The sequence below is a fragment of the Lampris incognitus genome, chromosome 7 (genome assembly GCF_029633865.1).
Source record: "Lampris incognitus isolate fLamInc1 chromosome 7, fLamInc1.hap2, whole genome shotgun sequence".
Lineage (NCBI taxonomy): Eukaryota > Metazoa > Chordata > Actinopteri > Lampriformes > Lampridae > Lampris > Lampris incognitus.
In genome coordinates this window covers 14,288,333-14,315,526 of record NC_079217.1, presented here as the reverse complement: position 1 = coordinate 14,315,526, position 27,194 = coordinate 14,288,333, and the positions used below count along the sequence as shown (strand labels likewise).

Sequence of the window (27,194 nt, the reverse complement as noted above, 5' to 3'; positions counted from 1 at the left end):
ACCAGTGTTAAAAACAAACAAAGACTAAAAATAAATGTCTATTTAAAGTTGGGAGGAGAGCTTCATGAGTCCGCATCCCCGCACGTAATGTGGGTACAGCCACTGGCAGCCAGTTAGACAGACTTGAGACAAATGCGACTGCACCCCACTTGTTACAATAATATTTAACTTTGTATTTTAGCGCCTATTGCTCTCCTTTTGTGGCTTACCTGATGCATTTCATCTGCCAGTGCCTTTACAAGTGAAAACTTGCTGGGTGCCGGAGCAGTTACCAATGAAAAATAACATAACAAGGAGCATATAGAGTTGCTAATACACTGAATTGGTGTTTCTCTAAAAATGCCAGTGGGAAAAGGCAGCAAATATGTTTTGTTTTGTTTTTTTAATATGACAACATTTTGGATAACCTTAAACTGTGTTCTCTATATTCTCTTTTTAAAAAGATGTAGAACAGTTTTTTTCCCTAATATATAAAATAGTTATTCTACAATGTAACTGTGAGCTGGAGCACTAAAAGAATGAAATAGGGGGCGTCCGGGTAGTGTAGCGGTCTATTCCGTTGCCCACCAACACAGGGATCACTGGTTCGAATCCCCGTGTTGCCACCGGCTTGGTTGGGCATCCTACAGACACAATTGGCCGTGTCTGCGGGTTGGAAGCTGGATGTGGGTATGTGTCCTGGTCGCTGCACTAGCGCCTGCTCTGGTCAGTTGGGGCGCCTGTTCAGGGGGGGGGGGGGGAAGAGCATGATCCTCCCACATGCTACGTCCCCCTGGCGAAACTCTTCACTGTCAGGTGAAAAGAAACGGCTGGCGACTTCACATGTATCAGAGGAAGCATGTCTGCAGCCCTCCCCGGATTGGCAGAGTGGGTGGAGCAGCAGGCTCGGAAAATAGGGTAATTGGCCAAGTACAATTGCGGGGGGGCCAAAAGAAAAGAAGAATGAATGAAATATAATCTTTGCTAATGTCAAAGAACACAAATTCTAATTTTATTGCTGACCAAATAAAAGATTAAAGTGAACAAGTGTTTTTACCAATTGGCTGTTATGTAATCTATTTCATGATTTTATAAATATTAAACAGAACTGATCCCTCTAACAGTACACTCTTGACAGGCCAATATTTAATTTCTTTTATGTGGCTATCTCATACTCTACAATCCATCAGTAAATGTTCCTTTCAGCCATTTTGGGGTTGTAAATTATAAAACAAGGACCGGTAGAGCACATGGTGCACGAGACACTTGACGTTGATCTTGATTTGGATATACCCCAAGGGCTGGAGTAGCTTCAAAAATAGTACAGCTTAAACAGGAAGGAGGCGAGGGCAGGTGATGACTCATAGGTTGCCACGAGCTAAGCTCGATTGTTTGATCAGTGGTAACGGATCTAAAGTGAATAAAATACGATCTTATCTCACAAAGTGTTCCCTTAGAATTTAGTAAGTATTTAAACTACTGTTTATACACCTTTCCCCAGTGCACCACAGGCGCTTCCTGTTCCCTCAACAGAGCCTTCGACATCACCTCTTCATACTTTTCAGCCAATGGGCCGGCCCTTTCAGCATCATGTTCACCCCTCTGGACCGCTACAGTGACAGAAATCACCAGATCACTAGATATCAATATTGTGCCCTCAAGGTAACCATACTCTTGTATTGACCTCAGTAGCATCTTCTCGTTCAAATTAACCCTCCACCCTTTTCTGGTTAGGTGTTCTGTTAAATTTGCTGGAATATGCTTTTGGATGCTCCTACTTTTTCAAAACACAAGGTCTGTGTTAAGAACCTATCTGTGAATAAAGCACCACTGTAAATTGTAGCTTGCTGAGATTATATTTCATTTTCCAGCTGGAGTTTATTAATGACTTCAGATATGGATTCTCTAATTTTGGCCCTCAACAGGCTATTCATGTAGAGGTGACACTCATAACATAGTATAGTAACATAGCATAGTGGTGTAACCACGTAGCCTGGTTTAGACACTGTCAGGAAAATGATAATAAGCAAGCCTGGCACTTAGTGTTTTCCACTTGAGTTTGTAGATTACAACTTGTTTTCAGGGGTTATAACAGTCCAGTACACTTCTTGTCAGTTTTCCAGACATGCAGTAGAGTTTGTCATACATTTTGTTCTTTATCTATGAATACTCAGATACACAATATACAGAAAGACATGTTGAAATATTAATTACACACACAGATGGGCCTCCTCGACTCGGTGGGATACAACTAATTCTCCCTGTCTCCTGACCAAGTCTAACATACCTATCACTTGCTATATCAGCATACCACAACATTCAGTTATTCATTCTCTGTACCTGGCATATTCAATCCCGGTTCACAGCAGGCTTTTGCCTATCCCAGCAGGCACAGGGCCTCGGGATACAGCTAAGAAGGTGGGGAGATACTCTGAAAAGGTTGCCTGTCTGTCATAGAGCCCTCACACATTTCATTCCTCATATGCAATTCATACCTCATGGGCAGCCTTCAGCTAAGCTGAGATGCATGTTTTTGAAGTATGAGAGGAAATTAGCAAAAAGCTACATAAAAACAGAGACACAAGCATGCTAATCACCAAGCTACCATGTTACCCATACATGAGATACCCAGGCAATATATATAGCTAGGATCAAGCCCAACCCACCTTACACATTTTTCTCTGAGGTCTTTTAGAGAGAAAAAAAAAAGGTTATTAAATTGATAATTTTTTCTAGGGCAGAGCACATAAGATTGCTTCATCCCATTAAGCGTGACACAGTTGCAGTGAGGCGTTTGGACGAGTTTTATGTAGAGTAAGTGTCATTGGCTTAAGTGATCTCCCATCATGGTTAATGACATGGCAAAGGGGGAGCATATTGACGGTGAACAGAATGGGGCTTAGCACTAACCTATTGGGGACACCACAGGTAACAGAATGTCTCCCGGATCTGTGACTCCCTCCACTGGGACAAATTCAGTTTTTTTTCCTGAGAGGTAGGACTGACAATTCGGAGGAGTGTCAGATAAACCAATGGTGCTGTGGATACAGTCAAGGAGAATCTTACCATCAGTGGTGTCAAATACAGCACAAAAGTCAAGAAGAAATGCTAAGTGCGTTTCACTTGGTGACGGACTTTTGTAATGTTATTTTCATCCTGACTTGTAATTGTAGCGACATTAATAGTCCCACTGACCCTGTGTCTATCCTGCATTAGCACTGCAGGGTTTTCCAATCTATCCATCCCTCTTGTGGATGGAGCTGTAGCAGAGTAGCAAGAAGGGGAAATGCAGGGCTGTGGATGAGTATGTTGGATGTTGAGACATTTAAGATGATGCCAGTTTTATTGACTATCTATAGTCAATCAAAGAGTTTGGCAGAGCAACTATACAGGTGCAACTGTAACTGAACTGTTGAATTATTAATTTAATGTTATATCTCACTTTATTTCCAAAACATGCCTGTTTAAAGTCAGAATCATGTCCATCCCTGTGATACAATAGTCATCTGATATAGTAGCCATCTTTCTGATATTAATTTGTGTCGTGTTGTTTGTTCTACCAGGCCATGTCCGCTGTGCTGTGCTGTGGGCCAGTGTTTGATAATGTCGGCCTCTCTCCAGATGGATACCTTTATAAGTGGCTAGATAATATACTAGCCTGCCAGGATCAGCGGGTATGTGCCTAGTAATTTATCTCCATGGTGCATTTAGACAAAAGACGGACTCACAAAGCCCCTCTGATAGTTTCCCTGGGCTTGCTCTATAAAGAAAACGAGGCTTATTCCTGCCAACTGCTTGATATTCTCCAAGCCAGAATGTTGGCAAGTGTTGACATATGGCTTTTGGTTCAGATTTATTTTTCTCTCGGGCAAAGTTAACTTTCAACTCATGCCCTCATGTTTACATTTAGCCTAGGGATGACTTGAGTTTGCTTGGCAGGTAGCCCACGTATTATAGGTTTTCATATTTGTGGTACACCAAAAAAATACTTTCAGGGATCTATTTGGTTGATTCCTTCCATTTTTTCCTCCCAAAAACCAGCTTTCAAACCAAATGCCTTAATCATTCTAAAAGGATATCGCCTCAGAAATTCTTATAGCGTGGAATTGTAAATAACATGGGTCTTTAGTTCGGTGGGAAGAACAAGGAAAGAATAGTGTTTTTGTCCTCTCTCTCTGGCTCAGGTCCACCAGCTTGGCTGTGAAGTGGTCATCCTGCTCCTAGAACTCAATGCTGACCAGGTCAATCTATTCAACTGGGCTGTAGACCGCTGCTACACAGGCTCTTACCAGCTTGCCTCAGGATGCTTCAAGGCTATTGCTGCTGTCTGTGCCAGCAGGTACAGGACCTCACCATCTCTCTGTCCTTTGCTCCACATTACTTCCCTCTTTGTGTCATGGCTAATGACATTTACATCTTTTATAGATGTAAATTTATGGAGACATTACTTACTAAAGTTTGTTTGGAGCCTCACTCCATTGATGTGCATGTCACTTGTTTGAGATGAAGCAAAGTAACGTTGTTAGTAATTAGATTAGAGATGCTCTAGATTTTCCTCATATATTCTCCAAGTGTGAAAAGTACTGGTAAATTAGCTTGGACTTCAAAGCATAACCTTAGGTAATCCTCTTAAAGAGGTCATCATTCTTCTGGTTTGGCTTCCTTTGGCCTCCCTGTTTGTTTCACAAAAACAGTGAACTAAGCGTCAACTGGTACAAATGAAATATGCAAACCTTCACAATCTTAGTTATTTATATTGAGTCCTTATTTATATATTTATATATAATTTATATTGAGTCCTTACTTTATGGTGATGTCTGTTTTATTTTCTTTCTTTTTTTTCTTGCAGAAACTACCCATGTGACACAGTGACGTTGCTGAATCTGGTTTTTTTCAAGGCGTCAGATACCAACAGAGAAATCTATGAGATTTCAATGCAGCTAATGCAGGTGAAGAACAGGAGCAACGGTGTTGGTCACTGGGTACTTTTGCTTTATTAACGCAGCAGAAGTGACTGATTTCTTTGTTTCTCCGCTTACCTTAGATTCTCGAAGCTAAGCTGTTCGTTTACTCTAAGAAGATTGCCGAGCAGAAGCCAAACAATATCCTGTATGGCACCCATGGCCCCCTGCCACCTCTTTATAGTGTCTCTCTGCCTCGGCTCTCAAGCCAGCTGGCCAGAATGTACCCAGAACTTACTCTGCCACTGTTCTCAGGTAGCGCTATTGTTCCCTGTGCGTCTCTGTATACAAGTGTTAGTGTGTGTACATGTGTAATGATATGTATGTCCAGAATATATTAAGCCATAGAATATTAGTGTACATTTCTTCCCTTTCATGAGCTTATTTCCTCTGTTGTCTTCTGACTCAGTTGCTTTCTCATCTTTCAGATAAGCTTTACACTCTCACGACCCCAACACCTGTTAAAAGCAGCAGCCAGTAAATTTTAGTTTACTAATTTCAGTTGAGTTCATACTTGTGTCAGGATCAAAACAGTAATTATGGAGGAAATCCTTGTGGATGATTATATTTACACGTGTATTTGGTTTTCATGTGGCAAAACCACACCGTAGACCCGACTGATGTCATTATGGTCTTCCATCTCCTCTTCCAGAGGTAAGCCAGAGGTTCCCTACTACGCATCCCAATGGGAGACAGATCATGCTAACGTACCTCCTGCCATGGCTCCATAACATTGAGCTGGTAGATAATGGCCTGCTACCACCAGTCTCCACCTCATGCACCCCAGACTATGAGACTGCCGGTCAGACGAACAGTGTGGGGATTTCCCATGCATTGAAGGGCTCTGGCTGGGGGTCCCTGCAAGCCACATCTATGGTTCTCAACAACCTTATGTTCATGACTGCCAAGGTACATCCGGGCTGTAAACTGAGTCCTTTGTTGTAATATCTCACATTTGTGCATTTGCAGAGTATAATTTTACTGTGGAGCACTTCATGCTGCATGCTTGAGAGGTGCTATATAAAATTAAAGTTATTATTATTATTATTATGTGATGGCATCTACCATGTTCTTTGTGTCTCCCATGCCAGTATGGGGATGATGTACCTGGGCCAGAGATGGAAAATGCCTGGAATGCTTTGGTCAGCAATGACAAGTGGAGCAACAATCTGAGAACCACACTTCAGTTTCTCATCAGCTTGTGTGGTGTTAGCAGTGACACCACCCTCTTGCCCTATGTGAGACCTGTTAACACTTTCAACAACTCCCACAAAGCATAAACTCTTGAAGCTGTTCCTTTTGTGCTAATGGCATTCATGTTTGTGTTCCTAATGGTATGCTTGTTCAGATCAAGAAGGTAGTGATCTACCTATGCCGGAACAACACCATTCAAACAATGGAGGAGCTAATATTTGAGTTACAGCAGACTGATCCAGTCAACCCTGTGGTGCAGCATTGTGATAGCCCTCCCTTCTATCGCTTCACCGCCACCAGCAAGGCCTCCGCAGCAGCTTCAGGTATGGCTCTTCATGCATTCATTTAAATAACACCCTACTGTGTACTGGCTTGGACCAGGGAGGCAGTATAGCTTGACAGAAGCAGACATATGTCCTTTAAGGTTTCCAGTTGAAATTCCTCAATTTGATGGAGAAATTGTTGGAAACCACCCTGGCCGATGAGAACCACCAAAAAAACTGCCACCAATATACCCCTCTGCATGGCTTTTACCTCCGCCCCCAACTGCCTCAGTGGCCAGCAATGGAAATTTGTGTTTGGCTGTGATATAACATGCGATAAGTTAAAAAAAATTTTTAAAAAACATCCAATTCCTTTTTCTGTCATGATCTAGGCACCACTTCCAGCAGCAACACTGTTGTGGCTGGTCAGGAGATCTTTCTTGATACTGATGATACCAAAGCAGCAAAGGAAAATGAGGAGAGGTGGGCAATGAGACCTTGACAGTAGAAAATTGTATTCTATTTATTAGCCATTTAGATTAACTCCTGTTTTTCTGCTGTTAGGCTCAGCAACATAGTACGAGCCCACAACAGATTAGAGTCCCGCTATAGCAACAGCTCCGGAGGATCTTATGACGAGGAGAAGAGTGAGTATCTTACTCCATAAAATTAACTTATGTTAAAAAAAACATGTGACTACCATGATCTTGCAAATTTGAAATACACTTGACTGGATAGGAAGTAAGATGGCGGTCTGGATGGTGTCATTGATGATGCATGAGCAGTGCAGCGGGGCCTGGAGCTTTTGGAGCCTTCTCTGAGAACTGGCAATGAATTAAAGGCATCTGACGCAAGGGACTTCTTGCTGCCATTGACCTAAAAACAGCTTTGTTGTCCACTGGGTCCAAAATGGCATTGAAATCTTGGTTTAAAAGGATTCTGTAATGGCCTTGTGTATACTACATCTTTAACCCCCTCCAATAGCATGAGTTATAAAAATTATCTAAATTTTTCATGCACAAGAAATGCGCTGAATGTTACCTTTAAAGAGAAATGTGCTGTTCTTTTCAAAGTGTGTTTATGTCATGTCCAGTTATGGAGAACCGAGAAAATTATTCATCCTAATAATACATAGGGGTTTTATCAAACCCAAAAGTGCTTTGCAAAACCAGGGAACAGGTGCGAATGTAAGCAGGTAACAACCAAACAACAACTAGAACATAAATACAAAACCAAAAATATGTATCTATGTGTAGACCATTTGATTTAGATTTTTTGATTTAGACTTGCAATGTCATTGGTCTAATGTCATGTATTATTTTAGGCGAACCTCTACCCCGTTACGCCAGTTGGCTAATGATGGTTTTGGAGACCAATCAGCCCCATCCGTTGCCCATGCCTCTGAATGGAGGATGTTGGGCTCCACTGGTGGATTTTTTGCCTGAGAGCATCACTCCCAGAGGACCATTGCACAGGTTAGTTTTAGTTTTAGTTTAGTTTTTCAACACCCCAAAATTCAAGACCTATAAGTCCATGTCCAGCCTTTTTGAAGTGAGCTGCTACAGGGTTCTTTTCATCCATGTTCCTAACGAAACATCGATGTTCTGTGATTGTGACGTTTTCCTACATAAGGCAAGTCGCATGGGCATTGGGGCTTTGGGGTGTTGAAAAACTAAATTTACCACATCGAGGGGGCAAAGTGGAAAATATGTTATTAGGGAGGGAGTGTTTTTGGATCTGCACTCAAAACATTTTGTCACCCAAAGGTTTGAATGAGGAGTTGGATGTCAGACAGTTTCTTCTTTAAGACTTGTCTATTTCTTCTTCTTTTTTTCACATTTCTTCCATGCATTCTTTTCCTTGTTTCTCTTGCACTTCTCTTCATAAGCTTTTTTTGTGGCAGTGGCGTCTTTAGGCAATCCGGTGTGTTGATTTACAGGTGTCGGCATGTTATGCCAGTAACCTCTTTTTCATTATAATGAGGTATAAGTCGTGTGGTTATTTGTATGCCTTCCCTTTCTGCACTGGGCTGACAGTATGGTGGTATTTCATGCCTTTTTCTGCCTTTTATGTTCAGATAGGTGTTTGTATATTTTGTAAATATCTATCTTCCAACATTCCTTATGTTGTGAAGGTGTCACTATATTTGTATAGATTGCACTGACATATGATTGGTGTTGGTTTGTATCACATGTCTTGTAGTTGGGTATTGCCATAGATTAGGTGTATCTACACACCTGCTAATCAATAACTCGCATCTTGATGAAGACCTGTGTGATTGAAACGTTGACAAAAAGAATAAATCTCTATGGGAGCATTTAAGCAAATGTGCAGATTCCATTTTTCTTGTTTTAGCCCTTTCACATTTTCCCATAAATTGTTGCTGCAGACGGACACAGGTCACCATGCGACTTTTACCCCAGAAGAATAAATTGCACTCACTGTCTGTATGTTAGAGGCCACATACATGTTGTGTTTTTTGTTGCCCTAGGTGTAACATTGCAGTCATCTTCATGACAGAAATGGTCGTGGACCACAGTGTGAGGGAGGACTGGGCTCTGCACCTCCCACTGCTGTTACATGCCTTGTTTTTGGGTGAGTCTACAACCACTTAAGTCATTCTTCGTAAAACAGAATTAAAATGGGCTAACCAAAAAATCACACAGGCAAACAAATCAAGTTACTATCTACAAATCTAAAAAAGATGTGTTTTTGGCAGTGATTTAAAAAATGATTTAATAAATGAAATGCTGGCCTGCCTAAATGCTTCCAGCATAGAAATTAAAAGCTTAGTTAACTTTTATTCAGCATGTATTTAGTGTTGTCTAAAAATACACGCTGCATAAAACTTACAAAATCTCTTTAATGTAGGACACTGTAAAAGAATAGTGTGAGATGTTATTTGATTTAGATGAATTTTAGGAGAAAAGAAAGTTGTAACCATTACAACAATATCCAAAAAACTACTATATACTAATAACAAGACAGTTGGCGTCTTGACAGTTGAAGTAGGGTGACTGAAATACCAGTTGATCAAGTATTTTGAGTGGAGTATGATGTTGGTTGTTCTGGTTAGATGTCGCAGGATTGGAAAAGTATGCAAAACTCAACCCTGACGTTCATTAAAAATTAAATTCTTCATCCAGTTCAAGAAAGCATCTGAAATCGCTTGAACAGTAAACATGGCCATTTGTCAGGCTAGTTCATACAAGAGTTAATGGATATGAGAAAATTACAGTTGAAGTTAGCAACAAAATGACATCACAACATGAGTATGACGTTATTCTTTATTGATTCCTTCGTTACGGCATAACTTTCTCATTTTGTATCCTAGTTGGCCGAGACTAGTAGTAGCATGTGTACGTCACAAGGCAGCATGGTCTGTCAATCACACATCATTCATACCACGCCTGTTCACCTGACATGGGGTTCCTCGGGGCTGTGACCTGGAGCACCCAGAGGAACCCCACGCATGCAGAACCTAGGACCCTCTTGCTGTGAGGCAGTAGTGTCATCTAAGTACACAGTGACTGACCAGTGTTGTACTCTGATTATGTCCCTCTCTCTAGGCATGGATCACTACCGTCCAGAAGTGTATGAGCACAGCAAGCGTCTCCTCCTCCACCTGCTTATCTCGCTATCCTGTAACAACAACTTCCAGGTTATTGCCTCTGTTCTGCTGCAGACTCGCGAGATCAATGGGAGCAAAACCCTTACAATTAAACCAACTCCTCAGCCAGAGAATTTAACTTCAGGTAAATAGATAAATGAATGAATAAATAAATAAACAAGTTATGTGCTTTTATTCTGGGGCATCCGGATAGCGTAGCGGTCTATTCCGTTGCCTACCAATACGGCAGTTCGAATCCCCGTGTTACCTCCAGCTTGGTCGGGCATCCCTACAGACAATTGGCCGTGTCTGCGGGTGGGAAGCCAGATGTGGGTATGCGTCCTGGTTGCTGCACTAGCGCCTCCTCTGGTCAGTCGGGGCACCTGCTTGGTAGTCTGCAGTCCTCTCCAGATCCGCAGAGGGGGTGGAGCAGAGATCAGGACTGCTCGGAAAAGTAGGGTAATTGACCGGATACAACTGGGGAGAAAAGGGGGGGGGTGCTTTTATTCTATATTGTTGATTGTTTTTTTTTATAGTTTGTTCTTAACTCTTATTTCTTCAAGTATCTTCTGGTAGGATTTTGTTTCCAGATCGTGAAAGACTCAGTTACCCCCAATGTTTTGCTGACATGGCAGCTTGACAGTTGACATTTTACATATTGCTCCTGCGTTTGGGAAATCAAAACATATCAGAAAGGAATGGCTTGCATTCCTTTTCAAGGATGGATTAGGTTGTTATTTGGGGAGATAGCATTTGGTCACTGCGCCAAAAACAATATTGTGCTGTGAGGACATCAAAAGTCTTGATGCATTCCATTGTGCTATTTATGTCCTCTTTCCCAAAATGGAGCCATCTGTAATGGTCATTATAGATTGGTTAGTTAGTTGTTATTCCCTCGGCGATTTGTTTTGCAATTTTCTGGACAAACTGTTCAAAAGATTCTGTATTCATTTGTTAAATTGACTACAACTTGTCCACCAAATATAGACACTGTAGTTGATACTATCACACAATGATAACATTATGTTACCCATAAAACTGAAGCATGAAACAAAACACGTCATTTCCTTGTCCGTTTTTACTTATAAATAGACATCGTTTCAAGTGGTTGGATGATTAGAGAGGTCATTTTATTACTCTAGAGTAGAACGGCTGAGTGATAAAAAGGCCTTACAGAAAGTAACAATATTCTTCAAGGGCCCTCACCTAAATGCACATACTTGTTCACCATGCCACTAAACGAATGCAATATCTTCATCAGTCCTGGCGAATCCAAACTGCTTCTCAATAATTCAGACACAAGGAATGACAGGGAACCTAGGGTTAGAAATCAGCATGTCTCACACCTCAGGCTCCCAAGTCTCAGTCACAAAAGCAAGTACCATCGATAGGTTAATTGGATTCAAATTCCAGAGATGCTATAACATAGTTTATGCTGCATGCCAACACTTCCCTCTTCACTCCTACATTCCTCTCACTATTTCTCAACATATCAGCAAGATATAGCCTTTTTAATTAAATATCTTTGTTCCCCTACTATGTCCAGGAGGAGGTTTTGACTTCCTTCGGGAGTGTCAGGCATCCCCTGTGCCAGACTCTGGTTTGAGTTCCTCCTCCACATCATCCAGTCTAAGCCTGGGGAGCAGCAACAACAATCTGCCGGAGATATCCCAGGAGGTGGAAGAGCTGGTGACTTCCAATGAATTGGACGAAAAGACCAACAAGCTCATCGAGTTTCTTACCACAAGGTGTCGAAACCAGCACCACCTGTCTGTGTGCCTCTCTCTCGCTCACACACACATGCACGCACACATGCACACACACACACTTGGCTAGGATACAACAGATCATAAGAGATGCCAGAACCATTTTACTTCTGCTTTAAACTTGAAGGATGCATCCTTGTTCTTGTGACACTCTCCATTTCCGAATTCTTGATTTACAATGCCACCTAGTGGTTTACTTTGAGGAGTGAAATATGTTTTCAGGGTTTTTTTTTTGTTTTGTTTTTTTGCTCTGTTGCAATCGCTCATTCATTACTTTGGTTATTTTATAAGAATTAAAAGCAGTAATTTGTGGCAGCATCTACAGTTGTAGACATACGTACATGGGCTCAGTAGAGTCGAACAAGATAGTGAGCCAGGATGGTCATTTTAAGCCCTGTAACTACAATGTCTGAACATAAATTACCCTCAAGTGAATTATACCTACTAATGTTTGTATTCCATTTGAATAGCCATTGCATTGGGGATGTTGAGCAGGCTAAAATGGTGCAGGATATTGCATCATGAACATGTGTGAAACACGTGCTGTAGTTATGTAGATGATTTGTAAACTGAGCCTGTTCTTCCCATAATAGCACTCCACTTAGGTCATTTTCATATACCGGGTGTTATGAAAGCTGATCACAAAATCTGATCCACATTGACAGTCTCTGATATTTTATAGAGCATACAGGCCACTGTGGTGCCACGAGGACATCTCGCCAAAGAACCAGAATTCAAAAAGCACTGAGCAGCTGACCAACTTTCTGCGGCATGTAGTATCTGTGTTCAAAGAGTCCAAGTCAGGTAAAGCTTCAGCAGCTTAAACCTTACCCTAACCACTCAAAACCTCCAGCACACAGGACTCATATGTCTCCCCTTGCAACTTAGACCTCCACCTGGAGCAGCAGCTTAGTGACGTGGCCTTGCAGACAGCTCTGTGTAGTTCATCGCGACACTACGCAGGACGTTCCTTCCAGGTGTTTAGAGCTCTACGCCAGCCCCTTTCTGCCCACGCTGTGTCTGACCTGCTCTCAAGACTGGTGGAAGTTGTTGGGGAACATGGAGAAGAAGTGCAGGTTATTTCCTCTGTGTGTGTGTGTGTGTGTGTGTGTGTGTGTGTGTGTGTGTGTGCAAGCAAATGTTGGTATATGGGCTTGTACATACAGGGCTTCATCCAGCCAAGGTCATTGTTCATTGCTAACCAGCACTAATTTGTATTATTGATTATCTTTTTAAATTTAAATTTCATTATATCAGCATTTCAGAATTAAGTCCTCATTGCTTTTTTCCCAAGTTTTTTTTATGTTATTTAACTACTTGCATGATGGGATTACTCAGATTTCATGTCAAAGTGAGCTGCAAACTCCTAGACTTAACCTGAAAGAAGTCCTGCACTGATCATTAGTACTACACTTGTCAATGGAAATGATCTCTTGTTCAGAACTTAGGTCCATGTTAATACAGTTGTTTTTCTCTCCTTAAGGGCTATGTAATGGAGGTACTTCTTACGCTTGAATCTGTGGTGGATAACTTGGCAGACTGCCTTAAAAACCATGACCTAATGGCTATTTTGACAAGGTTGGTGCCTCTCCCACCTTTCAAACTTACGTAAAGAAAGTCACCATTTGATTCAAAACTCTAGTGATTTTCATGCAATGTATTGTTTTTTGTGTTTCAGAGAATCATCTCCTGATTTCCTCACCAAGGGGAAGCTGATGTCCAACAGGAAGAGCACAGGGCAGCTCAACCTCAAAAGAGCTGAAAGGAGCCGGCATCAAAGGAGCTCCTCTGTGCCCAAGAAGTTTGGAGAGGCAGACCGATACACCGACCCACCTCGCAGCGCGACAATGGATCGCATCCAGGCCTGCGTTCAGCAGGGTGGATTAGCCAAAGTCCATAGCCCCTCCTCATCCAGAGACAACATCGCTGACCCCAACAACATCAACCACCCCAACAACTTACTGGCCACCATTTTCTGGGTGGCTGTTTCATTGATGGAGTCAGACTTTGAGTTTGAGTATCAGATGTCTCTCAGGCTGTTGAACAAGCTGCTGGGACATGTGTCGCTAGACAAACAAGAGAACAGAGAGAAGCTGGAAAAACTGCAAGGCCAGCTGAAATGGAGTAGTTTCAGTGGGCTTCAGCAACTGCTGCTAAAAGGCTTTACCTCAGTGACCACCACGGACCTCACTCTTCAGCTTTTCTGCCAGCTCACACCAGTCTCACGAGTGCCTGTGGTGGACACTTCACAAGCCATAGGTAAACTGTCTTCATATCATTTTTACTGACATTTACAAAGAGTGCACTGCCCTGAGCATTCCCCAAAAGAATTTTTCCGGTGGACTTGTTTTTGTGGTTAACTTGGTGGAAACATCTCTGTTTTATCTTGCAGGTTTTCCCTTAAATGTTCTCTGCCTGCTCCCACATCTTGTACAAAACTTTGACAGCCCCACACAGTTTTGTCAAGACGTTGCTGACAGAATAGCACAGGTTTGTCTCAATCTCACCTATTAATTACCTATTCCTTGCAACAGAAAGACATTAAACAGAACTATCTGGCAGTGTTTTGACCAAATCAACTTTTCTGTGTAGGTATGCCTTGAGGAGAAGAATGCCAAACTCTCCAACCTTGCTCACGTAATGACTCTGTATAAAACACACTCCTACACACGAGACTGCTTCTCTTGGGTCAATGTGGTCTGTCGATATCTTCATGAATCCTTCTCTGATATCACCCTCAGCATGGTCACCTACATGGCAGAGGTTAGTATTGCTGCATTTGGGCTCATATTCACGCTGAACACAGTAAATAAAGTGTTTAAGGGGCATTTCACTGATGGTTTTGTGTATGTGCAATCAGTACTGATGAGTAATATTGTCAACTGAAGCAATAAAGTCCTCTCTGCGAGCTATATTGATGGAGAAATCAGTGTTCTCCTGCTCACAGCATCTTTCCCTCAGCGCCCACATAAACCATACTGTCGTCCCTAAAATCCTCTGCGGTAGTGTTATGGCACATCATTTCCACTATTGGAAACGAAGCTCAGCCGAGAGAATGAGCATGTGTTTTTTGAATGGTGTGTTTAGTGTAGATTAGCGTATCGGAAGCCCTGCTAGGCTGTAGTTTTATTGGCTGCCAGCTGATGTCACAATACATCACTTGGCGTCCACAAAAAAAAAATTACCCTGCCGCCCCAGAGATGCAGAAACAACCAGGAACAACAGCAGGTGTTTTTCATGTACTATCCCTGTCGCAAATAGACAGATAAGGTTGAAAATCAATGAATTTTCCCTTTAAAAACAATTTTTTTTTAACAATAGAACTTTTTAAAAGATGCAAATGCAACAAAAAACGCTGTGACTGCCTTAACTGTAATTTCGTTGTGCTTTGAAAGCTGTTGGAGAAGGGCCTCCCCAGTATGCAGCAGACTCTCCTCCAGATCATCTACAGCCTCCTTAGTCACATGGACCTGAGTGTAATCCAGGCTAAACCCTTCAACGTGGAAGTACTCAAGACCATTGAGAGATTTGTCCAGGTGAGTTTAATTAGACCTTTGAGTAAAACCACAAGCATTTTATTATGTGTTGATTAATTCGAATCTTTATTGACGGCATATTTCCCCCAGGGTTTCTTAATTGCTAATTAGAGAACAGCCCAGAGTGATGTTGGCATGTGGGGGAATATTTGTTTGGTTGCATCAGTCCCAGTGGATATACACTTGTACACTTAAGTGAGACATATGAATGACTCTCACATGTTATGATGTTATTAGTGGAACTATTTAAGGCCACAGAGAAAGGGCCCGTTTTATTTCCTGGTCCCTTTGCAACTGTGCAGGGGGAAAAAAGGAGAAAACTAAACCAAGACAGTAAATTTGAAGGCACACCCAAATATAAACAGTGTACACATTCACAGTAGACTATCCCTCTGCTTATTCTCGTGCAGAATTTACGGCTTCAGTATGGCCACTTGCTTTATTTATGGAAGCTGCCAGAAAAAAAATGGATAAAACATGAATAGTTCATATATATGATACATGAAAGTAGTCTGTATTTATAGCACATTTTCTGCAAATAGATGTTATTGCTTCATTCTAAATATGTTCATATCAATTGTTTGTCTGAATTGACCTCAATGTGTGTTTGTATTTATGCGTGTGCATGTCTGCGTGTCTGTTTATCTGTATAACTGTAGACTGTCCATTGGAGAGAAGCGCTGAATATTCTGAAGCTGGTGGTCTCTCGCTCTGCCAGTCTGGTTCAGCCTTCATTCCCCCAAAGTGACTTCTCTTATGAGGACATCAACCGTGTCTGGAACAGGTCCTCCAAGGCCCTGCCCGGGAAAACATTGGATTTCCACTTTGACATATCCGAGGTTAGATTCATCACCTGTGACTTTCATCTGATTGTGATGTACCTTCAGTAGCACTGATTTTAAGAAGTAATGTTGGGAAATGATTGCTATGAAAAACTGGAATTCTCCATGCAAGCTTTGTAAGTCTTTTGTTTTTTTCCCAGTGTTTTCCAGGGTGTGGTACAAAGTGAGGTTGTGTGCACATGGAATCTTTTCCAGCTTTTTTGGAAAGGAAACATTCCTTCCCCTTCCTTATTGTTGATATTTCGTTTTGACCAAACCCCATGAGATTAGTTTGGAAGGTAAACACAATTAGCTAAGCTGCACAAAGTTGGAAAGTGATGGTGAAGATACTGTGCGGAGTGTTGCATATGTGGGAACTGAACAGGGAGCTATTTGTGAGTTTTATGAATGGCAGGAAATGATGTCAGCTCTTGCTGCTGCCCCTTTGTGTGTGAATCTGTCTGAGTTTAAACTGCTGGGTACTGTAGCTATGGGCCAGTGTACTGTCGCGTGGGGCTCTTTTTACAAACAACTTATGAGCTGCTTAATTTTTCTGTAAATACCAAGATGTTCTCGGGCTGAAGGAAGAACAATTATTTTCTTGAGTTTGAAAAATCTTGGGCTTAGAAGACAAATGGAGTAAGAAAGAATACTGGGTCAAAGCCAGTCACCAGCGTGACACCTTAAGCTCTGTCAGAGGGAGGGGAATCAGGAGCAGGCATGGAGCATTGACCGTAGATCTGCGTTGCAAAGAGGGACTTACTCATATTAAATCCCTCTCCTCTTGTGTGAACTCACCATGGCTCCTGGGTCTGTTCATTTTTGTCCGTGCTGGTAGACACCAGTGATTGGTAGGCGGTATGATGACCTGCAGGGCTCCCCGGGGCGGGATGGGAAGAACAGGGTCATAGCAGTGACCCGCAGTACTTCCTCTACCTCTTCTGGATCTGTCTCCAACACCGTTCTGGTTCCTGTCAGCTGGAAGAGGCCTCAGTCGTCACAGGTGAGCAGTACGCAGCTCTTTCCACTCACTTTTAGAATAACGCTTAGACCAGGAAGAAGAAGAACGGCAAACACCGAGCACATTTTCGCCTATCTGAAAGTGAAAGTTCTGTGTGTAAAATATAGGGCTGGTAAGGATGTCACATTCAAGTGCTTTTAACAATTGTTTTGTAGGGTAAACATGAACAGAGCCTCAAAATCTGGGTTTGAATCTCTTAAATTACTTCAAAGTTCAAGTGAGAATGCATTTTCTTATCTAACTTCGTGATCCACTCCTGATAGGTCCAAGTTTTATGACATTTCTCCACTTTCCTCTTTTCCTCTCCAGAAAAGAACAAGAGAAAAGCTGGTGAATGTATTAACTTTGTGTGGACAAGAAGTGGGGCTCACCAAAAATCCCTCAGTAAGATAATACATTGCCTGCTTTAAATTCAGCCCTCGTGTTGTAGTTTTTCTTAGAATCATCCATTCAAGAATACCATGCAAAGTTTTCTCTGCTTTTACATTGTGTCACTTGAATGCTCCAATTCTCCTTCTCTCATTAACAGGTGATCTTCTCCAGTTGTGGAGAGCTGGATCTCATGGAGCATCAACCCAGCCTGGTGTCCTCCGAGGACAGCACAAGGGACCCAGACAACATGGATGACACCGCTTCAGAGCAGCAGTTTAGAGTTTTTAGGGACTTTGACTTCCTGGATGTGGAGTTGGAAGATGGAGAGGTTAGTTCAAGTACATATTTGGTTGCAAAACCCTGAAACATTCTCTTAAGACGTACTCCCACTTTCCTCCTTCCAACTGTGGGATTATTTTAGGAAAGCAACATCATCAGAAACCAAACTCACAACATATGACAGAAACACTGTTGAAAATCATGGCTGATAAAGGCCAGTAAACTGATAGCAGAGCTTGAGCTTGCCTCCATCAGAAATGTGTTACTGGACTGATGTGTGTAATAATTTGTTGGGGTAAGCTCTGCGGACTCTGCATAATGGGGTATTTCTTTCTCTGTTTTCTGTCTGTGCCATCTAGGAGCTACAGGTAAGTGCTGCAGTGCTAGTGTCATGTTTCTTAGGCGAGTGTGGCGTTTGTTAGTTCAGATTGCACAGTGGACTGCTGGCATGATAGCAGTGTGTAACATCGTGTGTGCATGCCATACAGTACACTATACATGTCTGAGTGTAGCTTTCAAGATCTTCATGTGATGTTAAGGGACCTTGATATATGATATACATATTACCTGAGACTAATAGTAACAATGACTATGCATGGCGACACAAAGCGTCTGTCACCAAAATGAGTGGTTTTGTTGCTGCCTTATTGTGTTATTTTCCGTTTATTTTATTGATGCACAGTTTTATCATTTTACCTAGCTTTAAGCAATGGAAAATTGTCGCATTGTGTACACAGTAAACAGTGGCTTATTTGAGTAAATTACTTAAAAATAATTATATCTGGCTGAATTTTTATCAATCTAGAAAACTTCAGATTTCATATTAGAGTATTTTCATATTAGAGTATTATTAGAGTATTTTTTTATGTTTACAAAGAAAAAATAGATATACTATCAACTGCATCTCCCTGAAATATGTGTAGAGAGTGAGCTAAGTACTAGAGGGTGATGAATATAAACAATTCAATGGAGAGAATTTTAAAATGTATTGCTGTTAGTGTGGCTTGATGGTCAGATGCTTTATTACATCCAGGCAATAATACAATAAAAGCAGGTCTTGTTTTTTTGTTTTTTGTTTTTTTAAATATTCAGCTACTGTAATGCCCATTGTGTATATACAGATCCACATGTGTGTTAACCATACTAATTCTGCTATACGCTGTTAATATTGGCTTTCAGTAAGCAAGGGTCCTATTGATATTTGACAATTTGAACGGTTTTCACTGAGTGTTTTACTGATGTCAAACCTGGAAAAAAAAAAACACCAACATTGTTTTTACATCTAATATATATGGTGACCGTCCATTCATTAGTTTGTATTGCAAAGCACGTTGGACATGTGTTTGCATTATTCAGAAGATATAGACTTTGAATCCAGGGACGCAGACCTCACTGTCGCCCTGTGCCAGTTAAATTTTCATACTTTTAAGAAACTAGACACCAGTTAGAATTAACAAGAGTGCAGCACACACATTCTTATGCCTTAGTGATTCTTTACCAAGTGTATTAGTCTGAAGAGGACACAGAAAGTAGGATTTACACCATATATTGTTCACTCTTTTTCCTTGAATTTCCAATTCTTCCTTTTGTTTGGCAAAAAAAAAAAACTGCGACTAAAATATTTGTATTCAGTGCAAATACCAAACAAACAATCCTAAAAAAAACATTGTCTTTAAGTATTGCTATGTATCAAGCTAGGCATGAGAGGAGCTCTCTCTCTTGTTCTGTTTGACTGGGGTTTATTGGAATATGGAGGTTGGCCAACATCTCCAGTGTGGTGTCCAGACGAAAATGTGCCTGTCATCTCAAACAAGATGACAACCAGTCTGAGGGAATTTCAACCTCTAAATACTCACAAAGACTGGCGATCTCACTTGAACCTAGATTTTTGCTCATGCACAACATCATGGTCAGTGTCCATGTTAGGATGCACCCTGAAGGTTTTCTGACACTGTAAAGGGCCTTCACTCCACCTATGCTTGTATACAGGGAGGAAATAGTCATCCAAGGACTGCCCCACTTCCCTTGACTTGACTTGACTTGACTTGACTTGAGTTGTGTGTGTGTGTGTGTGTGTGTGTGTGTGTCTGATGAGATTGTGCACTGCTGCTTGGCATTTGGTTACTCAAGGCTGTTGAACCCCTTTTGCAGGGAGAGACCATGGATAACTTCAACTGGGGTGTGCGGAGGCGCTCAATGGATAGCCTGGACCGAAACGACCTGCAACCCCTGGAGGAGAGCCAGCTGTCCGGCAGCATGCCCAGCCTCAACAAGATCACCCACGAAGACTCAGATGAGTCGTCCGAGGAGGACTCCCTCACTGCCAGCCAGATCCTCTCGCACTCGCAACTTGTAAGTTCACCTCTTTTTGTTTGCATTACCTATTATAATATTTCATCACAGAATAACACCTCTAAAACCCAACCAACACTTTCCATTGAAGCTGGACTGCAATTGGAATTAAAAAAAAAAAAAAGACTCGGCTGTTTTGTCTCAACAGAATTATTACATGACCGTAGGTCCTCGTATGTTACCAGTTAAGATTTTAGGGAAGTGCTGTGAGCAGATTGGAAGGGATGTGTCCACTCAACTGTCTTCCCTCCCCATACTCATTAATTTGTCCTTCTCATTCTGCCACATGTCTTGTCTTAACTTGTTTTTGCCACATTTGTTATTGGATCATTGAAATTTTCTGCTTTATCTTTTTCGTTAAATTTTGTTAATGCATTCAAAAATGTAAATATTATTGACTTTGTCTCTTTGCAGAATATCACCCTCTCCTCAACAGCAGAGACCAATAACATGGACTCTGTTTCGGCTTTTGATACAACTTCAGCTGACCCACCACCTCTGAACACCAGAAATCCTAGTTTCGAGGTCCACCTGCCAGAGGACTCGAAGCACCGGGTGAATAAGGGATTCAGAGTGTCCGAGATATTGGGGCCCGCTAATTCTTATTCCTATCGCAGCTCCATACTGGAATTCTTTACTAACTTGGCCAAGTAGAACTGTACCGTGTCAGCCTTTCTAGCGAAATACTTATAATTATTATAGTTTCTCTCTGTTAAGTTTTATTTTGGGGCATTGTGGCTACACTGACTCTCCTACATTTCATCTCTTCAGGGTACAGCATGATTCAATAATTTCTAGAGCTTTCTGTAGTTGCATGCTGGAGGATAATGACATAAAACATACACATGGGCTTTTCCATAATGCTTTTGGCTATGGGCTGGTTTGTGCCTTACTTTTATCATGGCGTAAATTGTCCTAATGGGATTTCAGAGGTGGTAGAAACCAGTAGAGAATCATCTTTATTTAAGGCAATGTGTATACCTACGGCTTCTGTGTGGGTGGCTCTATGCAACAACTAAAAAACTCTTGGCATGAAGGATATCCCAAAAGGTTTACACATTGCCTGTTCCAAAACACGAGTGTGCAGGGCCATGGTGTCGGTCCTCTAGAAGTATTTTATATTCATTTAATTGGCTCAATATATCCATGCAAAATTTACCAAATTGAAGAAAAAAAAAACACCAAATGGAGTGTCCGTAGTGTTCCATGGAAAGGTTAGTGTATCAATTTTATTCCCAATATCGTTTGTTGTGTTTTGATCACGTTTGTAAGAGTGAACGTACAATATTTCAGTTAATATTGATCATTACTGCATGACAGCTTAGTAATTTTACTTCATGAAAGTAATCTTTTCCCAATCCACTAAAGCAGCATAAGTACTCCTCTTCTTCCTTCTGCTCAGGCTGTGTCAACAGAAGATGAAGACACCAACGGCCATGAGGATGACCTTTCTCTCTCCATTAGTGAGCTGCCCCCTGAAATTCTTTGCAGTGACAGTTACACACTTGACATGACTCTTGGTGATTTCAGAGGAGAACTAGACCCCGACTGCTGTCCACCCAGGTACAGACTCACAAAACATGTTACAGTATGTTAGATGGAAAGGACATTGCATTGGTCAAATAAAGCCATATAAGTGTCTTTATGCATGCTCAGTAATCCAGGTAAGAAAGTCAAAGAGGGTTGAGTCAGCTCATCTGGACACAACGTTTCATCACTCATTAGTGACCATTTCAGTCTAAACTGGCTGCAGGTACCCCCACCCTTTTAAACAATACAGTGACATAACAACTGAAACCAACAACCAGTGTCATATGAAAATATGGGTGTGACCATTAACTAGAGTTTGAGTAGTGAATAGTACACATCCCCTTTGAAACTCTAGTTAATGGTCACACCCATATTTGCATATGAAACTGGTCATTGGTTTCAGTTGTTAGAAGAGCTTACTTAGTTGAGTGATGAAACATCTGTCAATAAACGCTGTATCCAGATGAACTGATTCAACTTTCTTTGATAAAGCCATTTAAGTCTTGAATTTCTTGAATAACATGCACATGCATCTCCGGTCCCATCAGTCTTGGCGAGGAGGAGAATGATGACATGCTGGAGTCCCGCTCCTCCCCGCCACCATCGCCCTTCTTCTCTGCCATCCTCGCGGCTTTCCAGCCGACCATATGTGATGATGCCGAAGAGGCCTGGCGGAGTCACATCAACCAGCTAGTGTCTGATTCAGACGGATCCTGTGCTGTCTACACTTACCACGTGTTCTCTTCACTGTTTCAGGTAGCGTCATGTTTTTCAGGTTTTTTCTTTTTAATCGTTTTTTTTTTAATCTGGCCTAAACTTTCATTTCATTACTGCTGGGGCTTTGTGAAGGTGAACAGTTGTTACTAGATTAACAAAGTAAGTTATCCGGCTGATCAACCTTGCAATAAAGGGAGAATGTCTCACTGAAGAGGTCTCATTAACTAGGAAGTCGATATTTTCTTCTTACCTTTGTCTTGATAATCACTCCAGATTCATTAACCAGATGTTGTTCACTTCACTGACCAAAGCTGACAGGGGAAGACTCAAGAATTAACCTGAAATAATGAAACAATGACAGATCTCAAGTGTTGCACTTCTGATGGTTTGCGATTAATGTCGACAACGCCACAGTTACCTTGTTATTTTCTTTGCAGAGTATTCAGAGCAAATTCTGCACCTTGACTTGTGACGCTGTGAATTACCTCGGCGATGGACTTAGGGGTATCGGCTCAAAGTTTTTGAGGTCATCTCACATGCTGACACTATGCTCTGAGTGTCCAACTCTATTTATTGACGCGGACACTGTGAGTAACTTGACTTTGTGAGAAACATGTTTAATTTTGTCTTAACAGCACAATATATAGTAACAGCAAAATATTATGGCATAAATAATAAACTTTTCTTTCAAAGATCATCTCATATGGACTGCTTGAAAAAATGAAATTCAGCGTACTGGAGCTTCAAGAGTACCTCGACACTTACCACAACAGAAGGGAGGCGGCGCTCTCTGTAAGGGATTAAAAAAGTGTTCATTCTTATAAAATATCACCTTTGCGTTGGTGCCAAGTTGTCTGCGTGCTGACGATGCTGCCTGTCTCACACAGTGGTTGCGTAACTGTAAGGCCACCTTTCCCAGGGGTGCTGGGGATACAGTAATAACATGCCAACCAGGAGACCAAGAAGAAAAGGTAAAACCTTTATTATGACTAATTATGATCATATCATCAAATTTGTTAGCTTTTTCAATTTAGTGACCTTTCTGTTGCCATATTGGTTGAAGAAGGATACGAAATGTTGTATGGCTCAATTAAAAGACGCTTTTACTGATTGTGACAACGTGAAAAAGGTTGCATGATTTTAACAAAGTGACTGATGATTTTAAATAAGTGGTTATTAACATTAAATGACAGAGTACTACAGATTCCATTTCAACTGACTTCTCACACTGTACTTTCTGCCTTCCACTTACTGTGTGGTACTGTAGATCTGTGAGTGTTACACCCCTCTCTATCAGTGCTGTAAGTGCAAAGTTTCGGGGTAATCTTTACGGGGCAGTCTGCACATCACATTGATTCTCTCATCCCAATATGCATTGTGCTCAAGATCGATTCTTTTGGGCATGAGAGTTAAGTTCTCTTAAGTTGCATTTTTTTCTAGCCGTAAACAATTACACTCACTTGATAGCATAGGACAGCCCAGCAAAAAAAATATTCACAAGGTGGCATTTAGTACAAAACATGGCCTTCAGTGAGCTGATAAAGCGTGAAATAATAATGCGGTAAGGCAAGAGACTCCCATTGAAGTGAGTGCATTTGTGCTTTTTGTTAAAAAAGCAAAATCTTAATGTGCTTGGCTTTTTAACATGGCTTTCGGATTACTCACTGGGACCTCCGATCCACCTTATCCCACTTTAATTAATCTTCTCTTTTCTCTTTCTGTGCATGCTAGTTAAATGCAAGCATTTTATGACCTATGCCCTGACTGTTCAGATGCTCTACATAATACATCTAAGTAATGCATGCCCTTCCAACTGAATCTCTGTGGTTTCCTCTTACCTCTTTTCTGTCTTTTACCATGCTTGCTCTGTAGCAAATGGAATCTCTGGCAGTAAGTTAAAAGTGGCTTAATCCTCCTGATTCATTTGAATAGTCCCCGCTTTTGTCTCAGAAGAGCAAAAAGTGTCCTCCTGTCTTTAAGCTGCCGTGTTTGTCAGAGAGATAGTGACCCGAGTTCTGTAGAGTTGATATCCAAAGAGAAATGTATGGCAGTAGGTTATAAATTCATTATCAGCCTAATCAGAAATACTGATATGACACTGTAAAAGTTTATTACTAAAGTGTTATTTAAATAACGAAATCTAGCAAAGTAAACTGACCTTAGGCCAATAACAATTATATTCCTCACTTTCAAGCAACTGGAGCTCTGTCAACGACTCTACAAACTCCACTTCCAGCTGTTACTGCTCTTTCAGTCCTACTGTAAGCTGATTGGACAGGTCCACACCATAAGTTCTATACCTGAGGTTGGTTCATCATCATCATGTTTTTGTCATTTCCATCTGTTTTTAAGAGTATGCTCACCTGCTGCTTATTAAGGAGTAGTAAGAGACAGTACCTGATTAATTTCACTCATGAATAATGTTAATGACTCTCCGACCAACAGCTAACAAATATGTCCAAAGAGCTAAGTGACTTGAAGAGCTGCCTGAAGGTTGCAGCCACCTCAGTAGAGAAAGACGACCTTCCTGTCCAGCTCAGTTCCTGCCTTGAGCCCACCTTCAGCTCCTCCGAGGCTGCTGTGCAGGCCATCCTGGAGTGTCTGAAGAACTGTGAGTTTCCAACAGCCATCCGCTACATCCGAGAGTGCAGGTAAGAATAGGGAAAAGCCTTGTTTATTTGTACATCATGAGTGTACTCTGTAAATTTCCATCGTTTCACTCAGTCTAATCAAATCGGATAACTTCATAAACCATTTGTGTGGGTGTGTTTGTGGTTTAGTTTTCTTTCTTTTTTTTTCCATTACAGAAGAATGTGGCCCAATGACATATTTGGCAGTCACTCCGAAGAAGAGATCCAAACCTTGCTGAACATCTACTTCAGACATCAGACTTTGGGTCAGACAGGAACTTTTGCACTGGTGGGCTCAAAGCAGGATCTCACGGAAGTCTGTGTTAAGTTAATGGAACTCAACGGAGAGATCCGAGACATGATCCGACGAGCCCAGGGCTATCGGGCCATTACAACTTTCCTCCCAGACTCTAGTGTGTCAGGTTCAAGTCTTTGATGCCACACTTGCATTGTTTGACTGAAGCTCTGATAAAGAACGTTATCCAACATTAACCCTTTGGTCCTGTCTGAGGTTGCTGCTGTCATCTCAGTGGTTTATTCGTCACTCTACCATCACCATGGAATATCCATTATTCACTTGCTGACCTTGCTCAGATTAAGGACAATTAAGAATGTCATTCGTTTAGACCCTCAGCTGCGCAGCAATACTTTTGGGGTGAATGAGATGTGAGACTTTGCTGTAGCAAAGAAAGTTACGCTTTTATTGCACTAATAACGGATGTCACAAAGTGGCCATAGCCACTGAGGTCATCAACTTTCACATTCAACAAATGGCATACCAAAGCAAATGTATTCTCTCTCTATCCTTCAGTTATGTCATTTTATTTGTCACAGGGAAATGTGCAATCCTTCACGGAAGAGAAAGGTTTCTACTGTATCATGAAAGAATGTATTTGAATTTGAGCTTTTAGCTTCCATGAAAATTCTTAGTGCAGGAAAAGGGAGGTGTTTTTGCTTGCTTGATAGTTTGTGTGGGCGTGTGTGTGTGTGGGTGTGTGCAATCTGATACCTGTCGTAAATGAAATTATGAATACTGATACTGTACACATTTAACTACTTTGACATACTGCAGTTCTACTGTAATGTCCAACAAAACTTACATGCCGCTGTGTGGGTTATCTGTTACCTAGATACACCTTACTGTATCTTTGTATTTTGTAGTTTTTAGCAAATAGAAGAATTATTTATATTATTTGCAAAAGAAAACATGCTTTTAACTGACTAGTTTTATAGTTGACACATACTGTGTTCCATTTGTTAAAACTGCTAAGCATGGAAATTGTATGTTCTATAAAGGGTAATAGTAATATTTATGAACATATAATATAATAAAATATTTTAAATGAAAAATTGTACATACTTGCTTTGCTCAGGCTTGTAAAATTGTATTTTTATGAATTTAAATTACGATTTGACTTGCATGTAGACTGAAAGTAATACATATTTGTAAAGCTTCTATGGGGCAGTTGATGTAGCCTTTCAACTTGTAAATACTACTGCCTTTGCGACGTACTGTACTTTATTGTTCTGTACACTAATGTAACAAAACAGATTAAAACTGCATTTGTTAATTGTGGTCTTGGTGTGAGTTTGCTGTGTGACACAGACTAAATAGTCATTTTTATTATAGAAATGGGAGTTAGATTAATGGCATTATCAGCGCTGGGGTGACGCTGCAGACCTACCAAAGCGCCCTTTAATTGATGCTGCAGTCTACAGCATACAGCAGGTCTGTCTGTAGTCCACAGGAGACTCACTATTTACCTGCTTTCAATCAGTTGTAGCCTTTTCAAAGGTATCGTCATGATCCTCGAAGTCCGTTGTCCAGCCGCTGGGTTAAAACGTTTAACGGGGGTGAAACAAATATTTAAATCCAATATTTCAGCAGCACGTACTGTTGTTGCTTTTGCGCTCAACGACGGCTCGATCTGCTGCACTTCTACGCTATACGTTACGGTAACGTACGTGCGGCAGACGCCGCCACAAGGCCTGGCACAACGCAAGCACAAACCTGGGTTTATCCGCAGTACATTACCGTAATGTACAGCAAATGAGCGAAATTCAACGCTGCCGTCCTAGAACTCACTCAACAGTACAGGCTGTGGAAATATTGGATTTAAACATTTATTTCACCCCGGCTACACATTTTACCCCACCGTTTGG

At 41.3% G+C, this 27,194-nt stretch overlaps 1 protein-coding gene across 1 annotated transcript in view; it reads left to right on the top strand.

Moving 5' to 3' along the window:
* LOC130115932 (protein furry homolog) overlaps positions 1-26,837 on the top strand; it is a 75,002-nt gene extending 48,165 nt beyond the window's left edge. The window contains exons 27-61 of the mRNA XM_056283819.1: positions 1,481-1,641; positions 3,543-3,653; positions 4,164-4,318; positions 4,829-4,928; positions 5,024-5,195; positions 5,593-5,849; positions 6,032-6,178; positions 6,289-6,457; positions 6,790-6,880; positions 6,962-7,044; positions 7,722-7,872; positions 8,889-8,992; positions 9,967-10,152; positions 11,554-11,755; positions 12,456-12,577; positions 12,662-12,849; positions 13,257-13,351; positions 13,452-14,032; positions 14,166-14,263; positions 14,366-14,536; positions 15,169-15,309; positions 15,969-16,148; positions 16,969-17,133; positions 17,461-17,535; positions 17,681-17,851; positions 19,954-20,154; positions 20,569-20,709; positions 21,557-21,717; positions 22,233-22,440; positions 22,839-22,988; positions 23,095-23,193; positions 23,289-23,372; positions 24,596-24,706; positions 24,847-25,052; positions 25,209-26,837. Of these exons, the coding sequence (XP_056139794.1) occupies positions 1,481-1,641; positions 3,543-3,653; positions 4,164-4,318; positions 4,829-4,928; positions 5,024-5,195; positions 5,593-5,849; positions 6,032-6,178; positions 6,289-6,457; positions 6,790-6,880; positions 6,962-7,044; positions 7,722-7,872; positions 8,889-8,992; positions 9,967-10,152; positions 11,554-11,755; positions 12,456-12,577; positions 12,662-12,849; positions 13,257-13,351; positions 13,452-14,032; positions 14,166-14,263; positions 14,366-14,536; positions 15,169-15,309; positions 15,969-16,148; positions 16,969-17,133; positions 17,461-17,535; positions 17,681-17,851; positions 19,954-20,154; positions 20,569-20,709; positions 21,557-21,717; positions 22,233-22,440; positions 22,839-22,988; positions 23,095-23,193; positions 23,289-23,372; positions 24,596-24,706; positions 24,847-25,052; positions 25,209-25,467 (5,696 nt within the window). The 3' untranslated portion in view covers positions 25,468-26,837. The remainder of the gene's footprint in view (positions 1-1,480; positions 1,642-3,542; positions 3,654-4,163; positions 4,319-4,828; positions 4,929-5,023; positions 5,196-5,592; positions 5,850-6,031; positions 6,179-6,288; positions 6,458-6,789; positions 6,881-6,961; positions 7,045-7,721; positions 7,873-8,888; positions 8,993-9,966; positions 10,153-11,553; positions 11,756-12,455; positions 12,578-12,661; positions 12,850-13,256; positions 13,352-13,451; positions 14,033-14,165; positions 14,264-14,365; positions 14,537-15,168; positions 15,310-15,968; positions 16,149-16,968; positions 17,134-17,460; positions 17,536-17,680; positions 17,852-19,953; positions 20,155-20,568; positions 20,710-21,556; positions 21,718-22,232; positions 22,441-22,838; positions 22,989-23,094; positions 23,194-23,288; positions 23,373-24,595; positions 24,707-24,846; positions 25,053-25,208) is intronic.
* The last annotated feature ends 357 nt before the right edge of the window (positions 26,838-27,194 follow it).